The sequence below is a fragment of the Drosophila rhopaloa genome, unplaced genomic scaffold (assembly GCF_018152115.1).
Source record: "Drosophila rhopaloa isolate 14029-0021.01 unplaced genomic scaffold, ASM1815211v1 contig_115, whole genome shotgun sequence".
NCBI lineage: Eukaryota > Metazoa > Arthropoda > Insecta > Diptera > Drosophilidae > Drosophila > Drosophila rhopaloa.
Window position 1 is genome coordinate 2,169,371 of NW_025334990.1, and position 21,409 is coordinate 2,190,779.

At 41.9% G+C, this 21,409-nt stretch overlaps 1 protein-coding gene across 4 annotated transcripts; it reads right to left on the bottom strand.

The window, feature by feature from the left end:
* Window positions 1-420: 420 nt before the first annotated feature.
* Window positions 421-14,554, bottom strand: LOC108043178 (protein windpipe). Of its 4 annotated transcripts, none has more exons than XM_017121748.1 (3): window positions 14,311-14,554; window positions 10,772-10,818; window positions 421-3,144 (listed from the first exon to the last, which is right to left on the bottom strand). In XM_017121748.1, exon 3 carries the CDS (start codon window positions 3,072-3,074, stop codon window positions 1,041-1,043), a length of 2,034 nt encoding a protein of 677 aa, XP_016977237.1. In that variant the 5' UTR covers window positions 3,075-3,144; window positions 10,772-10,818; window positions 14,311-14,554; the 3' UTR covers window positions 421-1,040. The 4 variants fall into 4 exon arrangements, with proteins under 4 accessions (XP_016977237.1, XP_016977238.1, XP_016977239.1 ...); XM_017121749.2 differs by lacking the exon at window positions 14,311-14,554 and adding an exon at window positions 13,721-13,945; XM_017121750.1 differs by lacking the exon at window positions 10,772-10,818.
* Window positions 14,555-21,409: the final 6,855 nt, after the last annotated feature.

Consider the following 21,409-nt stretch of genomic DNA (forward strand, 5'->3'; position numbering starts at 1 on the left):
AGATCTGGCCTTTGAACATATTCATTTATTAGACGTGCTGTATTTTGCCGCATTCTAATCACTCGTAGAATGGAGTGAAATATTGCGAAAGTGAGTAAAAGCTCGAAATGGAAATTAAAACTCCAAGTGGAGTTTGGACTAAAATTATTTTAAAAGTGAATTATGAGTGGAACTTAAGTGGTTTGAAACCTGGATAAGCTTGTGGCGCCATCTACACTACATGTTTAAGACAACATGCTTTACAAGTTTGTCCACACTGAAGACAAATTATATTAAAAATAAAAATATATAATATTAGGATACATTAATCCGAAAACAACATATTAAAATAAAAAAATTAGATTACAAATATTTTTAGAAAAGCCCATCCCCTTTCCCCAATTCAAGATATAGTATAAATGACAATGAAGAACAACAAACTACGATTTATGTAAATATTTTAATACGCTCCCATTTAATGATTTAAAACATTATAATTTCACAAGAGAACGATGCTTAAGTAGTTTACAGTATATAGGTAGAGGTTATAAAAGTACATATATAGCCAGTATGGTGTGAACATCACAGGCAAAAGCGGGTTGAAAACATTTATTTATTCAAAAGAGTGAGCTTCCTTCCTTTTCTTTTGACCCCGGTCATTCATATCATTTCATTTTCGCTCGACGTTAGTTTTCCTCTTTTTTATGCACATATTTTTTAACTTTGGTATTAAACTAAGATTTACGCTTAGGAGTAATTAATTTACTTATGGCTACTACTTGTCGGTCACACTTAAGAGGGGGAGTTAGTAGCATAACTCTAATAGTTTGCTCATGTCGTCGCCTTGGCTGTGTAGTGATTACACCCCCGACCCTGTTTCAGAATCCCATCGAATTGATATAGATCCACTTCGATCCACTTTCCTTTTTTGTGCAGAAAAGTAGTCATAATCAGGGATCGAACAGGGGTATTCCATCAAATCAGATCGGAGTGAATGGGGAAACGCTCTAAGGTCGAGTCGGAAAAGTCGGGCTGTGTCGGGAGTTGGTGGCCAGCGCAGATCAGTGGCCATTGATGTTGATGGCCACCGCCTGGTGGGTGGGTGCGATGGGCTTGACGGGCGTGGTGATGATGTCCCCGGCGTTTGACTTGCTGCGCGTCACCAGCATGGGTGTCTTGGGCTTGGGCGTCTCCGTCAGCTTGATCTTCACGCGACCCGTCTCCGGCGAGTAGACGGGCGAGTATCTGCCGGACTTGGGCGACGAGGGCAGGTAGGCGGCGTCGGGTTCGTTGTTGTTCTGCTCGGCGGCCTGCTGCTGCTGGGCGTACTTGGAGGCCCGCGGGGACTGGGGCGTGGGGTAGCGCGGACTGATCGGATAGTACTCGTGGCCGGCGGGCTCTCCTCCCTCGGGTGCATCCTTGGCCCCGCCACTGGCCGCTCCATTCCCATTGAGCAGGGGCTGCTGGCCGGCACCATCCTTGGCCTCCCCGTTCTCCCCGTAGGCCTTCTTCACGATCTGCGCCTCGTCCAGCTTGGTCTTCTCGCCGATCAGCGGGGAGTGCTCCTGGCCGTTGCTATGGCCGTTCTTGTGCAGCGGCTTGCCCAGCTGCTTCTTGTCCATGTCCAGCAGCTCCGTCTGCCGCTGGGCCTCAGCGTCGCGGGCGGCGGCACTGCTGTTGTACTGGCACCGCTTGATGGCCACGAAGAGTACCAGTCCCACCACAATCAGTCCGATCACGGCCAGCAGGTAGTAGATGGCACTGCTGTCGTCCGAGTTGCGACCCACCTTGGCGGTCAGTATGTCCTCGGACTCCTTGCTGTCCTCCACGGGCCCATCGGTCACCACATCGGACTTGAGACCTGTCTCCAGCTTGGTCAGCACCACGGGCACAATCACCTCTTCCTCCACGGGCTTGTCCCCGTCCTTGTTGCCCTCGAAGATGCCCATGTCGTTGGTGAAGACGTTGCCGTCCGGACTCTCCACGGGCTTGCTGTCGTGCTCCTCCTGCTTGCCATCGAGTTCGTCCTCCGATGTTATCCTCACTTTAGTGACGTCGGGAATGATGAGTAGTCCACCACCGCTGCCAGAGGCCTCCGCATCGTCGTCATCGTCCTCCACGATCTTCTCCTTGGTCTGGGGCGCAGAAGTGGACTGGTCGGCCACTGCCTCCTCAACTTGGGACGCCGCAGGTTCTGGTTCGGGAACGGGCAGGGACATCTCCATGTTGGTCTCGCTGAGGTCGCCGGATCCCTCCACCTGGTCACCAGGCAGCGGTTCCTGGGGCGAACGGACCTTCTTCGAGGTGGCCACCGCCTTGCCGTCGATGGGCAGGAAGTCTTTGCCCAGCTCCTCCTCATCCTCCCGCTCTCCCGAAGCAGCCGCCGGCTGGTCGCCCATCATCAGTTCGTTCTCCGTGACCTCCAAATCGGAAACCAGGTGCAGCTCCTGCTTGCAGATATTGTCCTGCTTCACCTGCAGCCAGGGAAGACCCTTGAACTCCAGGGGATGGGAGCAGATCACTGGTTCCACCATGTAGATCGACTGCTTCTTCAGCCAGTTGCGCACCTGCAGCGTTTGGCAGGAGCAGTTGATGGGGTTGTGGGCCAGTTCCAGCTGGTACAACTGGTCCATGTGGGTCAGCTCCAAGGGCAGGTTGGTGATGTTGTTGTGCTGCAGATTGAGCAGTTGCAGGCGCTTCGGCAGTTTCTTGATCTTGTCCGTGGTGAGGCGGTTGTGCTTGGCGTTCAGCCGCTTGAGGTGATGGCCCAGGTGGCCCAGATCATGCAGCTGGTTGTGCGACAAGTCGACGGAGCTGAGCTCCGGCAGCTTGTCCAGCACATGACCCAAGCGGGTGAGGTTCAGGTGGGACAGGTCGATGGAGTGCACCCGATTGGCCGACTCGAAGGTATTCTCGGCGAGCCTCAGACTCTGGGTGCTGTTGCACTTGAGGTGGTACAGTGTCTTGTGCTTGTGCAGCAAGTTGCACACGCAATCCGTCGGGCAGTCGATGGGCGGGCGAGCGGAGGGGGGCGTGGCGGCGGCAAGCACGCAGAGGAGCAGCGCCAACCAGGCGGTCAAGTGGGCGCGCTCCATGGCTGTGAAGATGGCTTGTGGGTGGTGTGCTGGCAGTGGATCCTTCTTTCTTCCTCTCTTGGCGTCTTACCTGAAATGGATTATGGGAAATGTCAATTCAACTCATAGATAACTTTCATTTCTCAGAATTAAGCTTGAAGATGGCCTAAATTTAAATACACAGATATCTACAAATTTCACTTATACCCACAAACAAAGCTACTGTGGAAGCTTAATAAGAATTCGACAATTGTATCATTGGTTTGTTCTTTAAAATTAATGTAAAATAAAGTTATTAAACACAGTTTTTAACCAGTCTTGAATTAAATTGCAATCATAAAAATTAAATTATTAAATTTAATCACCCGCTCATTAAAATATTTTTTGGAAGCTCAAAAAAAATAGAAAAAGTACATTAAATTTAATCACTGTAGACGAAATTAAAAATATAAAAATATAACTGAAACTGGCTGCGATCTCACTGTTTATTGAATTTATATACGCGTTTCATAAAGAAATCCTAAAGAAAATTTTTGTAATTAATTTGCGAGAAGTTTATACGTGAAATAAAATCATTTAACTTTATTCGATTTAATTACCCGCTATTAAAAATCCAGAATAATATTTTAATATTTACGCTGTACTTATTTATAAGAACTTTTATTAACCAATTTAAAAAAGTTCCACTAAAGCTTACAGCTAAACAAATTAATTTTTAATTTTAACACTTGCCATTAACAATGTTTAATGGAATTCAGAAAAGTATTTAAAGTAGATTTAAATGCTTGGAAATCAAATTTTTTCTGCAACAATTTTAAAGTTGTTCGACTGAAAGTCTCTGCAATCGTAATGGGACTACCTTTGAACGGAAACTCACTGAGCTTTGGTAGTTATCTTTTTGCTTGGCAACTTGTCTTCGTCACCGGTTGCGTCACCCCCATATTCCAATACTCGAATACTCGACTCCTCGAATGCTACCATCTTCCTTTCTACAGCTATTCTTTCTCCCAACCCTATCGACATTCGTTATCGGTGTTAGATTCGCTTATCGGGGTGTTAAAGCCCGAGTATTTGACGCTATCTCTGCGAAGGGTAATTAATATTTCACTCGTTTATTTTTTCCGCTAAACAGCTCCGTGACATCAGCAGCACCTCGCCCAAGCACCTGACCCACCATTTGGTCCCCGAAAAGCCGCAGAAGAGTGAGTCAGTCTGCGGGGGATGAGATCCGTATCGAATCGAATCTGATACATATGTATAATACATAAACAGGGAGGTGCGGTGGTGGGGGGGGTGGAAGGCCTTGGGCAGTTGCACTCACTTAATCAGAGCAGATTGTCAGCGGCCCGCTTTTAATCCCCATCTTCTGTTTATTGCTCGCTTTCCACGAGCCACGCAAACTGATTGACGGCTGTCTCGTGGATGCAATTTAAGTGCAACTGGCGCTCGTTTAGATCGACCCCCCCCATCCAAAATCCCCTTCAGAAACCTCCTCACTGATAAGCCCTGAGCCTCTGACCGCAAAAACTGAAACTCTCGTACACCGAACGAAATTTTTGATAACATTTAAGATGGTCATAAATTACAACTTTCATTGTTTTCAATTTGATACAAAACTGGAACAAATATACTCTAATTAAACTAAAAATGTATGGCTATTCTTAACCGTTTATCAATTAACTTGGTATAGGGTATGCCTCTATGTATTCCAATTTCAATGGGCCAAATTTTAAATATCAGAAATTGACTTCAAACATTTGTCCAAATCCAAGAACACTTGAATATAATTAAAATCAAGGTCTTCTTGCAATTAAGATTGTTTTTGTTAGGCCAAAACCAGTTTCTCAAAATGCATGTCTTTTAATGTTAATATTCCAATAACGAATGCCATTTTAATTAGTTCAGGTTTTTCTGTTTCCCATATGTTTTTCCCTCCGTGTGTCACAATGGCGATGCCCAATCCTAATCAACAGATAGACGAGATCTAGCAAAGATGCCGAGTTGTCTGAGTGGCTATGGGTTGCAGTGGCAGAGCCAGCTCAATTTGCAATTTGTAGCGCGGACTTGAATTATTCAACAGTTGGACTATATTTACATGCAAGTAGCGAACTGAAATAAGCTGTTAAATGTAAGGGTTGCCCCTCCTGCACGTGTCTCCCGGCGGGGGTTTCCCTTCATCTTTTTCCAGCGCCCTTCATTCGATGCGATGAGGCTGAAAATTGGAAATGGAAATGGTCACAAACATGCAGCTGCTGCTGGGCGAACAATTGAGGGGCAGAAAATGCCAACTGGAAATGAGGCGTCACACGAACATGCAAAAATAAATCTGCGCGGAATCTCGTTCGAGATCTCAAGGGGGAGCCCAAGGTCAGTGTCATTATGCGGCCGTTCGTCCGAAATCGGAAAACATTGCAGACGGGAGACATATGAAAAGTGGTTTCCAGCAATTGTGTCACTTCTTTTGGCTAAACGGCCACCACTCGCAAGTGTCTTCTTTTGGCTTTTGGTGTTGACAAATTGCCACGACTTGGATGCATAAACGGAACTTTCACCAGGTGATTTGTGGTGTATGTGGGGGGGGGAGGTCTTCAGACATTTATCAAAATCTGTCAATTGCTGAATTCGTAATTTGCAGCTGCCACCTGTTGCGCCAAATGCAATCAATGTGGTTAATTGCCTTTTGCTAAAATCTTCTGCACCATCGGCGATCTGCAGGCTGATATCATAATTCGATCACGGGGCTTGTTTAATTACTTTCGGCGGAGTCTAATACCCCTTTTCCACACGGGCACTTTGATGTTGCGGCGACAGGAAGAAGAAATTAGAGAGGGGCTCTGTACGGAATAGTATACTGTATTATATATGAAGGCCTTAACACATCCACCAAATGCCACTTAATGCCGAAAACGAGACCAACTTAGAATAAACCGTTTGCAAATTGAGAGAAATCAGCGCCAGACAACGGCGAAAATCTTAAACGATGACAAATGTTCAACCTTGACAGAGACGAAAAAAAAAGGAAAAAAAAACCAGAGAACAATCTAAGAGGTCTGTCTTTGAGTTGAACTGGAAACACCGTCCCGACTCCTCGTCCCCCACAACTCGTTCTTTCACACTCGAACAAAAACATATAAAAGCCCACAAAAATTAAATCACGTCATGCTGCGATCGCTGGCAAAATAAATTGTTATATATGGGTATTTTTAGATTTGTGCAAATCTTTTTTATACATTTCAATCAGCCTGCGCTCGGCAAGAGCATTGTGCCCGCAGCAACGATGAAAAAATGAAAAGTGTTTAGTTGGGCTTTTGTTTGGCCATATAAATAAATAAATATATATATGCAAATAGACTATGAACTTCTGGGCCATTCGTTTAAAATTCCATCATTTTGCTGGCACAGACACATACTTTTCTATCGAATTCGCAACATTTCTTTTGCATTTCCCTCTCGGACAGAAAAAAATTGAAAAAACTGATGACGCCAGGCAATTAAAACATCAGGTGATTTGGGTATTTTACCCGGCAAAGAAAAAAGCCAAGCTGAAGCTGCCGCAAACGCTAATGTGTGTTGACCGCATTAAGACGGCAAAAGGCAGAGGAAAAAGAGGCAAAAAGACCGCCAAAGCCAGAGATGACGTCTTACTATGGATTGTGAGTCAATCCATCGGGTTTGGCCAACACAGCTCTCCGCCATTCACAATATTCGCCGTACCCATTCAAGTTGAGCAGCGGCAATGGATAGACAAATTAGCATATTCTAATTCCCGCCTGACTCCGGCTGATGGCTGACAGATCGACATATAAGCAGTTCCATATATAATGACCCACATTGACGACGGAGTTCGCCGTCAACATTATCAATAAAGTGCCATTTAAGCGTTTTGCATTTAAGCATTCAACTGTTCAATCAAGTGCAAATGAGCCTAAACTCTGGCGTAGCCCGAAAAACTCTTTGGCATATTTAAGCGCGTTCCCGTTCTCTTTTGCCCCAAGTTTCGACTTGGCTTTACTTTGCTGGCCGTGCAGTGTTTAATTGATTTCCACGAAACGGGAGAAAACCAATCACCGGGGCATGCATAACCAAAATATGAGTAGCGATCGTTGGCCAAAATACCGCATAAAGACCGAAGAGTCGGGGAAAAAGTGCAGAGCGTAAGCTGAAATTATGTGAATTATGCAAAACGGGTTAGGCAAACCAGAAAGTTAAAGTCAATGTACCAGATAATGGCCAAATAAACAGAACAGAACAGAACCGACCAGACCAGACCCTCCAGAAAAACATTGCGTATACGACAAGTAGCCAGATTATGTGCTTCCACAGATAATCGCAGCATACAACGCACCATCTGAACTTGACCTACGAATTCAGCGGCTATCAGTGATCGGCTGATTTTCGCTTTCTGGGCACGTTGCCAAAAATTGTTTGCTGGCGGATTGCTAACGGGTGAACCAAATCTTGACATTCAAAAAATACTCTACTCTCCCTCTCAATTTAATTCACGAGTGTTTCAGTGAATGCTCAAAATAAACAAAGACGATAAAAAATCAGCGAAAGAGAAAGGCAGCCTTAAAAATATATTTTCGTTTGTATTTCTTTTTATTTTCGGGCTTCCTCTATGCAATCTATGCAAACATTTCACACCCACGCCCAAATCTTTGCCATTGACAAAGGCAGAAATGAGGCAAACATATACAATTGATGATGGACTTGGGTGTCAACGAGTGTTGATTCTGATTAGTGCCAAACGCCATTTCGAATGAGTGTTTCTGTCGGTGGCCAGAGGTGCGATGATGAACAAGCCATGAGATCGCAATGAGAAAACCTATAAAAAACACTTCTTATTTTCCCACGAAATTCTCTTAATCACCCCAGACGATTTCTGATCATATACTATGCGAATTCAAGAAAAAACAAAAGAAGACGAATATTTTCTAAAAGTAAAAAAACCATTATTACTTATTTTTTGAACATTCCCTTAACTGTGTAATTTTGTATGTATATATGAGCATATTCCTATTTTATTAGGCTGTGGTTTTGATGAGACCGTAACAATTGCTGCAAAATTTTAATTACTTTTAATTATTTTCAATGCCAAAACATAAACCGAACTCTAACGATGACTCTGGTTTAATGGGGCTATTCTTATCAAATGATTTAATTACAAAACATATTAATCCCAGTTCAAAAGTTGTGTGATTAATCTATTGCTGTTATGTCGAGTGATATGGGCGGAAAGTTCTCCACTTAGCAAAAAGGAATCGCTCTGATGACTGGGGCTGACTTTCATTGAACTTTTCTGGCATTCAATTAGAAACACGTTAAATTAGTCTGAGTTCCCAACTGGCCGCTGATCAATGCCTTATAATTGTCTGAAGTTTATCAATAACAAGTTCTACCCGGCTCAGCTCAGAGATCAAATCAGGTCGGTGGGGAATCGCGCCACGTAGCCATAATTAGCTAATTCGAGCTACAATGTTACGTGTGGACAGAGATATACTATACATACTATATATTTTTGTGTTTGTGCATACAAATGCTCAAGTTAAATAAATATCCACACTCTCGTTAATTGGAAAAACCCGAGCGAAACCCTGCAGATCGTTTTGGCGGAGAGGCGACTAGTCATGGGTTTCGGTTTCGTTTTTCGTTTTCGGCATCGGATGATGCAATTAAAAGGTCGGACTTGGCTGGATATTTGACAAAATTAACGCATTTGTGTGGGCTGCGTTTTCCAGAACGGCCGATGAAATAGATTCGTGCGCCGACCTTCCCCCGAGTAATTGCATTCCATTAACACATCGACTGCTTCCGATTAAACTGGAACTAAAGCGTAAATCGCAAATTTACTCACTGCTCGAGGTGAGTTTTAAATTAATTCCCCGTTACAGTGACAATAAATCTCCAAGTTGCGCCATAAAGTATCAAATGAAAGATCTGCCGATCGAAGCATTCGGTCATTGGTTTAAACAATTTGATGTCTAGCCGAAAGGCATTTTTACAGCATGCCATATAAATGCCAATTCGACGCCTGACTCTTGCGAGAAATTATTTGCCAATCTGCACCTGCGAAATGTATTCAGTCGGATGCCACATTCCCCCTGCTATTCTCTGGTTTATTTACACTGCTCATCTCGAGTTCAAGTTCAGCCGAAGCAAACAGATTTACTTATGCTCGTAGCAAAGTGATCAGTTTCAGAGGATCCTAAGCTGAGAATAATCGACACATGTAATAAACTACATTTAATTGTTATATGTCATTATTTGCCAATTTTGGAATGGAATTCCCGGAAAGACTTAAAGCCAATCGCCAAAAGGTGACTCAATCTGATTGAGTTAATGCATGATGTCATAAAAGTACTTATACAATTTTGTTAAAAAATATCAACGACCAGTGACGTCAGCCAAAAAAGTTTGGCTAAAATCAAAAAAGGAAAATCCAATTGGGCAGCCTCGTCACCAATTAATTTATGAGTCTGGGAATTGGCTTAAAAGTGAATTCCCCTCTTCTTAAAACCAGATATCAGTCACAGTATCGACTTTTGCCTGGGGGTTAATTTCAAGAGCAAGTGCTGACCTTCCCGGGAGTTAATCATGTAGTGCAGTGTAATTATAGCCAGCAACCCATTCACATTCCCTCCCATTGGCTGCTGTTGTTGCACAGAAGGCGACTGTCGGGCGAAAGAGCCCATCAGTTCATACCATCAGATTGTGCACACAAAACAATAATTTACTGACTATTAGAAGTCAATTTCAACAAATTAATATAGATAATAAATTAGTATTTGAACAGGTGATCCAACATTTGGGTTACAAAAAAAATATAACAATTTTTATTTAGAATGACAAAATGTCATTCAAAATAAAAGATATTGACAAAAAGAATAGGAAAAGTACTAGATCTTGTATCTGAAGATTGATTTATTATTTATATTTTAAATATAGATAATGACACAATAATGTAGTATAAAATGCAAAAATGTCACTCATAATATATTACTTTTTTAAAAAGAATAGAAATAGTATCGTTATTTGAGGAAAAATGTGAAGTTTATTTTAAATTTACGTGTACTTGACGTTACTGGAATTCAAAACAGGAAATGTATCCTTGATGAATATAAACTTGACCCCAAAATAAATGGGCTAGACCTTTTATTCGATTTTTTTTGGCGGTGCACAACATGGACACTCCTCCGGACAAATTAGCCTGCGGTTAGCTGTGGATGCATTCGAAGATCGCATGATCGCACTGCCGTTTTTCATGGCTTCGTTTGGCAGTTGACACGTTAAGAGCACGCACGTTTGCCGGCCATTCGGCCATTTAAGTGGCCCCAGCATCGCATCTTGGCCATTGCCACTGGCCAGAAGATGGAGGAGAGCCGATAAAGCGGAGAGCGGCATTTGACAGTTATGACCACTTGTTTTATTTTTAGAGCCAAAAACGGCTAGGCCAGTTGGCAAGCCGAAGCACGGCCAAAGCAACAGCAAAGAGCCAAGCAAAGTGAAGCCGGCCGGCACCCACAGAGTGGCTAAAAACAACAGACGCGGCCGAAAGCAACTGAACTGGTTTTATTTTCTGCGCGATGATGACTCGCAATCCCAGTTAGAGCCCCCAAAACAGTAACTCTGCCCCCACCCTCGCCTTGATCTTGACTTTTTAGGGTTTGGTTTTGGGCTTAGGAAATGCCAATTTAATGTTGGCACAACTCAATTCGTACCTTCTATAAGACATGCATTCGTCGATCCTCGGATCCTCAGGCCAGAGCTGTAAGAAACGGATAAAATGGCATTTTAATATCAACGATTCGAGTGTGCACATTCAAGTGACTTGCATTGGGAGTTTTCTATTTATCTGCGCAATTATTTCTTGGCTTTGATTTTAATTGTGTGCAATTAAAGTCTTAATTGCCTGCCCGTCCAAGTTAATTTTTAACGAACTATGCTTTGGCTATAGACTGTCATTCACTGCCTTTGGTTATTAAGCTAATCTCAATCGCCAGTGAAGTGTGAAAGTTTCACCAAAAAATATTACAAAAAACTCTCCATTTAATATTGCAAATTTAAATAAAATTGGCAGAGGGTCAGCCGAGTTCAGCCTCCAAGGCGAAGAATTATACGGTTTATTTTCACTTAGACAATTAATGCCGTGATGACTGAATCACTGGCTCGTGGATTCTCAGGGCGTTGTTCATCCATTGTTGGGCCCAAAGAGCCAACAACCTGTTGCCCGATTGCTATTCATCGGACGTGACCGAAAATACTGTCACGTAATCCGTAGACTCCCACAGAAGTGTGGCGGGGCTGCTATGTTTGTGAATGGATCGGAATGGCCCGGTCTGCACTCATGTGACACAGCATCTAATCGACGGGGCTGGAGCTCATCACAGCATGCAAATTAGCTGCCAGCAATCAAGTGGTCAGCTTTTGATCTTTGGAATCTTGAGCCACCTGCCAGAGATTAGGGCACCAGATGTCCAGATCTTAGCTGTTGAACTTGAATTGTTTGCAGAACCAAACTATTTTCCCTGAGATGTTTACTTTTCGTGAATTTTAAACGAATAAACAATCTGCCGGCCCATTCTGCGTCACGATTGCCATTCCGCGGAGGAACTCTCCATATGCCCTGGCCGGAATTCCTTTCATTTCGGCGAGCTTTTCACACTATCTCAGCGACGGGGTTTTTTTTATCTTATCTCACAACATTTGCTAATTATAGATAGGGCTGAACCCCAAAAAACAAGCACACAGAACAAAGTCATGTGCACTTGAGCCCTGGGATTTCTGGCTCTCATTTGCCTTTGACAAAATTCGTATTCCGTTCTCTTTTCCACTTCTAGAATGCACTCCAAAGCCTAGGCATTTTCATTTCCATTTTCATTTCCATTCCCCCCACTCTGAGGAGTTGCCCAATGATATTGTTTTGATTGCGCCTCGATAACAGCCTGTTTCGCCTTATCAAAACACATTTGTTGCTCATTTGTTGCTCATCCCCTTGGAACAACAACGCTCTATATCTAATGGGGACAAGGTTGAGACATCCACCAAAAATGGAACCATGAAGTGCACTCCATTTCTATGGTGGGTGTGAGAGTGCCACTGCATTCGGTCTCCGATTGCCTTAGATCGAGACGAAACATAACACCTCGAAAATCGAGAAGCCAGACGAAAGGCGCCAATTCCCAATAATGCCGAAACAAAACTAGCAAAAAAATCTCTAAAGAACTGAACTTGAAACAAAAGTCGACGGAGCTGTATGTATACGTTTCCGTTACATATGTTTTGCAGGCAACAACTTAATGATTCCCCTTTAGATATGTTTTTAGCGCCTAACATTACAGGAAGTTCACCGCAATTTCTCTGACTGTGTACATTTCCGATAAATTGCCGAACCTCGGGGCGTAGATAAGTGTGTCTGCGCCACTCGCAGATAGATATATATTAGCACCCACCAGCAACTTGGAGGTTTTGCCTGCCTTTTGGCTGTTGAGCGAACTATTGGCCATAAAGCCGATTTCTGGAAATTGCCTGAAAAACAGTTTCCAGTTCGCACTCGCACACCTCTGTGAATTATGCGCTGGAAATTAGCACCTTGGCATGGAGATGTATCCAAAGTCGGAGGAGTATTACGCAAGAGCCAGAGTTTATAGCTCCACTCCGAGATGGGCGTTCCACCTTCGCAGTTTTCGCAACCCGGGATCATGTCTCTATCTCCCAGTTGATTGATAATCTCATTAGGTGATGACGTTGCATGACTTTTTGCTTTTAGACCTGACACACAGCAATTTGTGTTATTAATATTTCTTTTTATACATTTCGTGGCAAAGTGATTCACCATGCGTTTGAAGTGGGTGCTAGCCTATGGGCAACCACAGAGGCAGGGGGGGAAAGGAGGGAAAATCAGAAGGAACATAGCCCGGATCGCTAACCTATCCGTAACTGAACGAATCAACTGGCTGCCGTGTGCGGTTTCCAATGGTTTTACGTAAACGATTCCGAATTGCAGGGCGCCGAAAGCTCGGCGGTTCGAGAGGTGCTTGGGTGGGTTTGAGTTTACTCATATGTATGTGTGTACATCATATATACATCATACATGGGCAGACAGATCGGATCGAGGGGCGTTGGGGTGGAAGCTGGCTGGTTGTTGGAAGCCAAGTCGCGTAGGTAGCGGAGTGTCTGGCGGAGATTTCACATGAATGCGTGCTACTTCTGTCCCTCTCGTAATAAGTTTGCAATCGCATTCGGCTTTAAGTGCCCGTACCCGGGGGTTAAAAGAGTAACCGTTTTATTATAGCTTACTCATCCCTCGTTCGTATCTTTCATACTTTTATTTTTGGCAATTATATAACTTGGATGTGTTGGGAAATAAGGTCAAGTTTGCCACAGAAATCCAACCGCAAATGCAGGGCAGATAATAAAAAGTGGTATAGTAAAGCAGTTCGGTAAGTCACTTGTTTTTAGCTCCAAAAACCCCGAATCCAAACTCTGGCCTTATATATTGCAGAATCGGAGGACCGGAAACCGGAAACCGAAAACGAGATTAATCCCTTGCGGACTATAATCATGAATCAGATTCACTATTTTCTATTAATATCCCTTATCACATCCCGCAGGTTTTCCGGTTTCCCAAATTATGTGTTATCGAGTCCCAAGCGCGAAGCTAAACTCACAGCAGTCATAAATTCTTTGCTTTTCACTGTTTTATATTTTATTCTGCTTTATTTTCTATGTAAAGAACACTTTTGTTTGATCAGATATGAGTTTTTATTCGCAGTATATGCGTGAGTACGTATTATTCTCTGTTAGCACTGTATTAGTCTTTTGTTCTTGGCACAACGAGGAGTCCTTCAACACACGATGCGTTCGCCGTGTCTTTCGGTTTGAACTGGCGGCCACAGACTGGCGGAGATCGCATCTCGCCGAGATTTCTCAGACTGCTATCACAGAATGTGTCGCAGCCGCCAAAAATTAAAAGAAAAAAAAAACGAGAAAAGATACAAAAATTCGAATCTCAAAAGGGGGAGAGCACCCTAAACGCCGAGAGGAACGACAATGAAGGCAAAAACAACGGCAGCACGTCACAAGCAATTTAGACTCGTAAATCGCCGAATGCATGTATCTTGATATGTGGCGGTTTGGTTTCGAATTTTCGCCTTTTTTCCGAAAGATTTGTATGTTTTTCTACATTATTTGGCCTGTCAATTGCACTGGCTAGTTGGCGAGCGTGTGTGGCAGCGGAAACTATATAATTTTTAATTACCTAGACGGTGTGAGGGGGTTGAGGGTTTGGAGAGGCTGAACTTGGAACACTGCTCTTTCGGATCGCTTTTAGATTCGCGCACGCACCCGACGACACGTCTTGACTTTGGAGTTGCCCGAACTAAACAAAGCTCGATACCTGCGAAACTCGGGGCCCGTAGACCGTAGACCTCAAACCGTAGACCGTAAACCGAAGATCGGACACCGGAGATCGCACACGACCGTTCGCGGGAAGAGCTTAGCAGCGAATGAGCCGCTATCGCAAACCTCGATTCCGAAGAGCTACGTAACTTCAGCGGAGCGAGAGAAACACATACAGATACAAAGAGCAAGGCACATGGCGAAAGCTACCTGGGATTTGAAAAAACAAAAAAGAGAGAGAGAGCGAGAGAGTTTGCACGCTCCGTATAATACTGGAGAACACGTGGATATAACCAGCGGCACACGCGCTATAGAACACGCACACAACTTTGTTTGTGTTATGAAATTCATCGAAAAAGCTTCTAGTTTGCAAAAATTAAAGAGAGAGAGCGGTAGAGATAGATAGAGAGTGAGAAAGCTTATCACCATACTGTCGAGTTATCAATTGATGAGTTTAATTAGCGATTTAATCTAAAAATAGTGCCACCACTTTATTTCGCTTGCTTTACTTGGTTTAGCATTTTTCACTTCCTGCAGTAAAAAAAACGCAAAATGCACAAGTCTCCAAAATAAACCTCTGCTGTTATTATCGAAATCTTATCACTCACCATATTCTTTTCCGCCATACGATAAACATTTCACCTTTTCTTCAGTCTGTCGTCTCTTTTGCCAGCAGCCATTAGTAACTTTAGGTAAAATTAAGCTTTAACTCCGAATAAAACTTCATCTAAAACTTCCAGTTAATGCGTGGGTGGTTTTGTTTACGTTTTATTGGGTTTGTGGGTCAAAGTTAATGTTCAGTTGTGAATGAATCGAGTGAACTTCAAGCAGCCCACGATCGTAGTTACGAATTTATTTGAGTGTGCATGTGCTATGTACATTTGTACATATGTACATATGTACTGGGCAACTGAGTTTCAAAACTTGTGGCAATACGAATGTTAAATATTTGATTTCGATTTAATCTTATCTCTATTGACTTTTACATTTGCCATGTTTGTTCTCGATGGCTTTTCGGTTGATATCACCCCTCTCAATTCTCAAGACCCTCTCATGTGCAAAGCCCTTTGGTTATTTTGCGCAAGAACGCGGCGTTGGTCGCTAATTAAACGGATTTCCATTTTTTCTGTGAAGAGAGAGAGCCCCGGGAAAAAACAACATTATTATCTCACCATCCAAATATTCGCACTCGCACCCCTAAAATGTTTCGTTAATCGTTCAAAATTGAATACCAGCCGCCAGTTCGGCTGTTTGCTCACCTTTCGACCAGATATTCTGTGATGGACTGACCAATGCCCTCTAAGAAATCGACAATTTTATTTGAATATTTAAAAATCTCAGAGTAATCTCTACAATTTACATAAATTGCAGGCTTTTATAAAAGTTATATAAACTTTTTATTTATATTTATTCAAATGGCAAAGCTTCAGATATGAAAAAACAACATATATATGTATAATAATGGACAAGCTTTAGTTTATATGTATACTCTTGCCAAATAAAGATAAAGTCAATTTTCGAAATCTTTTTTCGATCTAAGGCAGTTATAAGATAAACTTGTAATTCTTAGATTTTTATAAAACTAAAACCGTAAAACTTATATACTGAATGCATAGAAATAACACTTCTGCTTTAAAACTGATCGACTCACCTGGTGGTTTAGATCAAGAATATGTATAGTGCATAGGGTAGGAAACGTCTTGTTATTTATTTGCGAAGCTTATAAGTATACCCAGTAGGGTATGCAGCTGATCGAAAAATTATCCGCCTGTTTCCAAAAACGGGAAAAGACACCTACATTTCACGGGTGTCGGCTGTTGTTTATCTCACCTGGCGAACAGCCTGCCGGAACGACGTCGCCGATCCTCTCCAGCTCTTTTGTATACGTCAATCGATCGGAAGTGTCCAACGGCCCAACTGGCGAACTGATAAAGTGTGTGAGTAGACTGAATGAATTTCTGATTTGGCAATGGCCAAAATCTAAATTGCAAATCGGGCGGGCCTTGGCAAGTTAGGAGAACTGACGTCAGAGAGAGACAACTAAGAAAGATCGTGGGTGATCGTGGGATATGGAGTGGCTTTGGAGATGCACATAGTATTTACGAGGGTCCGGCGATAGATTGATCAGAACCGAAAGCTGAGCTAATAGAGGGTTTTGAGTTTTGAGTTTCGCGGCGCCTGTTTTATCGCCTGTTGGTGTGCTCTGTTTGTCTCAAGTTATTGTTTGGCCAACGGTCTATTTACCAACTAATTATATTACACATTCAGGCTTTTCCAGCGAAACCCTTGACTTGGACAAGGGCCCATGCGTCATGCAGTTCATTGATTCAACTGCCGCATGAACGATGGAAACACTCGACGAAAATTGGCTCTGTTCTCGATTAGATAGTCGTGATATTTATTAATAACATTAGCCCCCTCGCCTGACTAATATATATCACTTCTCACCTTCGACAACCGGGCAATGGCAATCAGCTGGCAACTGGTAACTGGCAACTGGCGGAAAGTTATGCAATTTCCAGAAGCGGAGAGATTGTTTGTTTGCCCAGTGGGGAAACCTAGTACTTCAAGGTTAAGGCGTTGCCTTTCCTGGTAAAGTATTCCTGCAGCTGAACTGAATTCCGAGATCTCGACTTTGTGCCACATGGGTAACACTGCTATTTGGCGTTGACTTAATTGATTAGAGCACCTGACTAATTTTCTTTTGGGGGGCTTTGCCTAGAGACAGCTTTGACAACGCGATTAAAGTTAATTTTTGGGTAAATATTGATATGATATCTTCATTGTGCGGCTGTATGCACTAACCATTAATTAAGGCCCCAATGCAAAGGTTATCTAATTCCTGACGTGGAAAAGTTCCAGTTTGTTGCAAATTTAATATTCCTTAGATGGAAAATCTCATAAAATGCGGGTAAATGGCTACTCATTTGCCAGCCTGACCCACATTAATGAGATATATGGAGTCCGTGGCGGGTTTCGTTTTCATTGACTCACTGACTCACTGACTGAGTGACTGACTAGGCGAGTGTCCCACAATGGATCGTCGATCGAGTGGCTCCGACTTTTCCGGGGCTGAGACTAAAACCGAGGGGCAGGCAAATGGGCTCCAATGAACCGGAAATTCACAATTAACCGTCAATCCCCCCTCCCCCCCACTCGATCCGTGTTTCATAACCCACTGCATCTGCATTTGGAGTCGACTCCGTTCGCAGAGGTGCAGTATTTGGATTCGAGTCGGAATCCAAATAAAAATCGTATTTGGAAATCGCACGTTCCGGCTCATTGGGCGCTGGACATTTATTTTCCGCCTAGGTGTAATTTTCAGATGCCTTCTTTGGCCCTCAGAAAATTGGATAAACAATGTGTACAAACACATTATTTTAATTGTTTCTACGTGCTGTTCTACAAAGGCTTGTTCGGTTGCTGGCCAAAAATTATTATATTATGATCTGGCGGCAACGTGATCACCTTTCGGCTCGGGTTTGATCCAACTGGGCGCCTTTATTTGGGGTCGGCGATTACAGTTACGCTGACTGGGAGAGTTCATTGGAGTCGGGACGCAGCCCCTTCACCTTCACCTTTCCCTTCCCCTTTCCCACATATCTTAAGATATCATGTAAATATAGATAACTGTAGTTTCACTTTTTCGGCTCGGCCCATTCCTAGAATGGAATGGGAACGCAAATGGGTGCTTTGTACGTGACTGTCGAATTGGTCATTCGATAACTTCTTGATTCGTGTAGAACAAGTGAGCCAAAGAAAAATTGGGCAGTGGGAAATTAAAAGTGGTTAGTGAATATTGAGAGCTGTATTTAAAAACATATTTTTGAGTAATGTATTTTACAATCTAAAATAAAAGGAAAGCTTATCTACTAAGGTAATCATAGAATTGATATTAATTAAAAAGCTGGGTTTGTTTGTGTTGTAAAAGAGAAATGCGAAATTAATGTTTATAAAGAGCTATATTTTAATAAATATTTTTGAATTATGTATTGTATATAAATTAATTAAAGGAAGCTTAAACAGCTGGAATTGATTGTGTAGCACAAGTGAAATGCAAAATTGGGCAGTGGGAAATTAATCTTTACAAATAATATATTTTAATTAAAATTGTTTAATGATGCATTCTAAGCTGTGATTTTTAAAAAATGTAATTAAATAAATTAAATCAAATTAATAAAAAATTAAAATACAGAATACAGTATTAGACAGTATTACTATAAGAAAACCCATGAAAACTCTGACGAAATTTGGCTTTTGGAAATTAATCTTTACAAAGAATATATTTGAATTATAATTGTTGAACAATGCATTCTGCGCTATGAATCATGAGTTAATCAAAGAATTCATCTTTATTAAAAGGATGTGATTTTTAAAAAATGTAATTAAATAAAAAAAATCTAATCAATTAAAAAGAAAAATACAGAATGCAGTATTAGATCAGAGTGCTAAAAACTCGCATTAATATAACAACTGAGTTATTTAGGTTATACTATAACAAAAACCCCGAGAGAATAAAAGTTTAGTGTCCTGTAAATGGACACTAAACTTTAATGCTTTGGGGTTTTTTTATAGTAAACCCCAAACACCGAGGCCCCAATACAAGCCTCCTGGATAGTTTGACTAATGCGCATAACCCTGATTCATTACGCAAAGACTCTCTCCCAAGTTAATCATGCTGTTGCCTCGATAAGCGATAAAGATTTTTCAGTCTAAGCCCGCCGCTGCAAGTGCAACTGGCAAATGGCATTCGCAGGTGGTCGCTAATCAACGTAATCAACTTGCAACAAGCTCGTTAGGCGAGGCAGACGCAGCATCGGCCGCGGCTTCATGGTAATCAGGCCACCAAGTTCTGGCCAACTTCTCAGGGGAACCGGGAATAAGAAAGGTGGACCTGGTGGGATCCAGCGAAGGCCGCTCTAACCAATTTGGTCATGGTGCTCCCTCTCAATCGCTGCACAGAAAACAATAATTGTCTTTTTTCTTATGTTCGGTTTTATCGATGTTCTGACCTTTAAAATATGTACCTTAAACATTATGATTAACTTAATTTATAGAAATTATACCTATTTTATTATTTTAAATGTCTAAATTTTCATAAATATGAATCCTACAAACATATATTATTTTTAGTATATATTATTATTTTATTATACATATATAGTAAAAAAATATAATATGTAGCTTAGATGTCTTTAAAATGATGAATCAGCATCGTGGAAGACCGTTTGAAGAATACAATCGTATTTATTGGAGCTTCAATTATTACTCATAATCTGTGGTAAGCCCCAGTTTCGCGCGTCATGGGAACCTTTATAGCTTCGAAGGCTATCAAAATTGTTTCAAATCTCTTAAATGTATAAGTTTTTCTCTCTGTAAGACTGGTTTATCGTGGCTGACACTTTAATGTCTAGGCAGCTAGCCTGACTTTACCGTTGCAGACTCGAGCGTTTAGCTGGGTCAAGGTCACCTCTACGGAAGGGGGTTCCTGTGCTATTCGTTGGCAGAATCCAGCAAAACGATCGCTGCAATTGGGGGTCTCCAGCCCGACGGCAATCTTCTTGCGATTCCAGGCACGCACTCATCAAATGGTCGCCATTCAACGCCATCATCACCAGGTCTTCCCCTCCATCGAGGCGATCCTCGGGGGTTCAGATGCTCAGATGTTCAGATGCTCCACAGATCGATCAGCGCCCAAGTGGCGGCGGCTGCTGCATTTGGTGCTGGCATTGCAAACTGCGTTCCTCATTGATTTTCGTTTCGTTTTCGATTTGCTTCGATATTATTCATGCCCATCACAGTGGCGCAGTCCGAAAGGGGCTTAAAGCTTAAATTTTTACCTGTTTGCAACACAATAAATAAAGTAAAAGGAAAGTAATCCTAGTAATTTATACATTTTAGTAGAATAGCTAATATAAGTCTCATTAAATAACTATAGTCGCAGCTAATACTACATATGTCCATCTATGTTAACTTTAATTTTGAAAGCTATTGTATTTGTTTATAATAATTTTAAAAAATAAATAAATAGTAGCTTGACTTGTAGCTAGTACTATCTCCATCCATGCTAACTTTAGTTTTGTAAATATTCTATCATTTGTAATAATTTAATAAATAAATAGTAGCAAAGCTGGAGAGGGTCTTGAACTACAAATAGTTTACCAAATAGTTTATGTACTTTCTGTATAAATCCCTTTCAATCCCAGTTTTAGTACGCCTTTGTTGCTGCAAAAAACATCGACGACCGCTAAACACAAAGCCGAGATTTTTCACAAGAAAATATTCATGTGAAGGCGAAAACTGCGCAGGCGCATGTTTTGTCAACTGGCAATCGGCTGACAAAAAGACAGTCAGACAGTCGGACACTCGGACACTCGGACATTCGGAGGCTAAGGCTGAAAACTCTGACGTTTGCGTGACAGCGGCAAGAGCAACAACTGCAAATGCTACAACAACAGCATCCAGACGCTGCTCTGACCAGTTACCAATTTTGGCAGCAAGACTTTCATTTATTCGCGGTTCGATTTTGGCAGTTTAGGATCGCTCGTTCAAAAGGGTATATCTCCTCCTGCGCATCAACAAATTGATATCGAATATTATAAGTTTCAAGTTGAATTTTGTATAGTACATTTTAGACTTGATTAATTTATAAATTGTCAATGTTAATCGCTGCATTTGTTAGTCTAGGGTGAAATAAAGTTTATCTAAAAGTCTTAATAGCTACTAAAAAATGTTCTCGATTTACTTAATAACAGCCAAGTTAATATTTTATATTATTTTTCTTTGTTCGAAAGTTGTCTTATCTATTCTTGATCAACAACATCAAATGGGGCAGAAAAATATCAGATTGATACATATTGTATTAACCATATTGTATTAACCATACATTATTTCTTATCGTTTGACAAAAATAATATGGGAACTTTTACTTTACATTGCATTTAACTTACAAATTTGTT

Bases quoted from the DNA above. Each gene is read 5' to 3' on its own strand.
- LOC108043178 (XM_017121750.1), bottom strand. From the start codon at position 3,074: ATGGAGCGCGCCCACTTGACCGCCTGGTTGGCGCTGCTCCTCTGCGTG.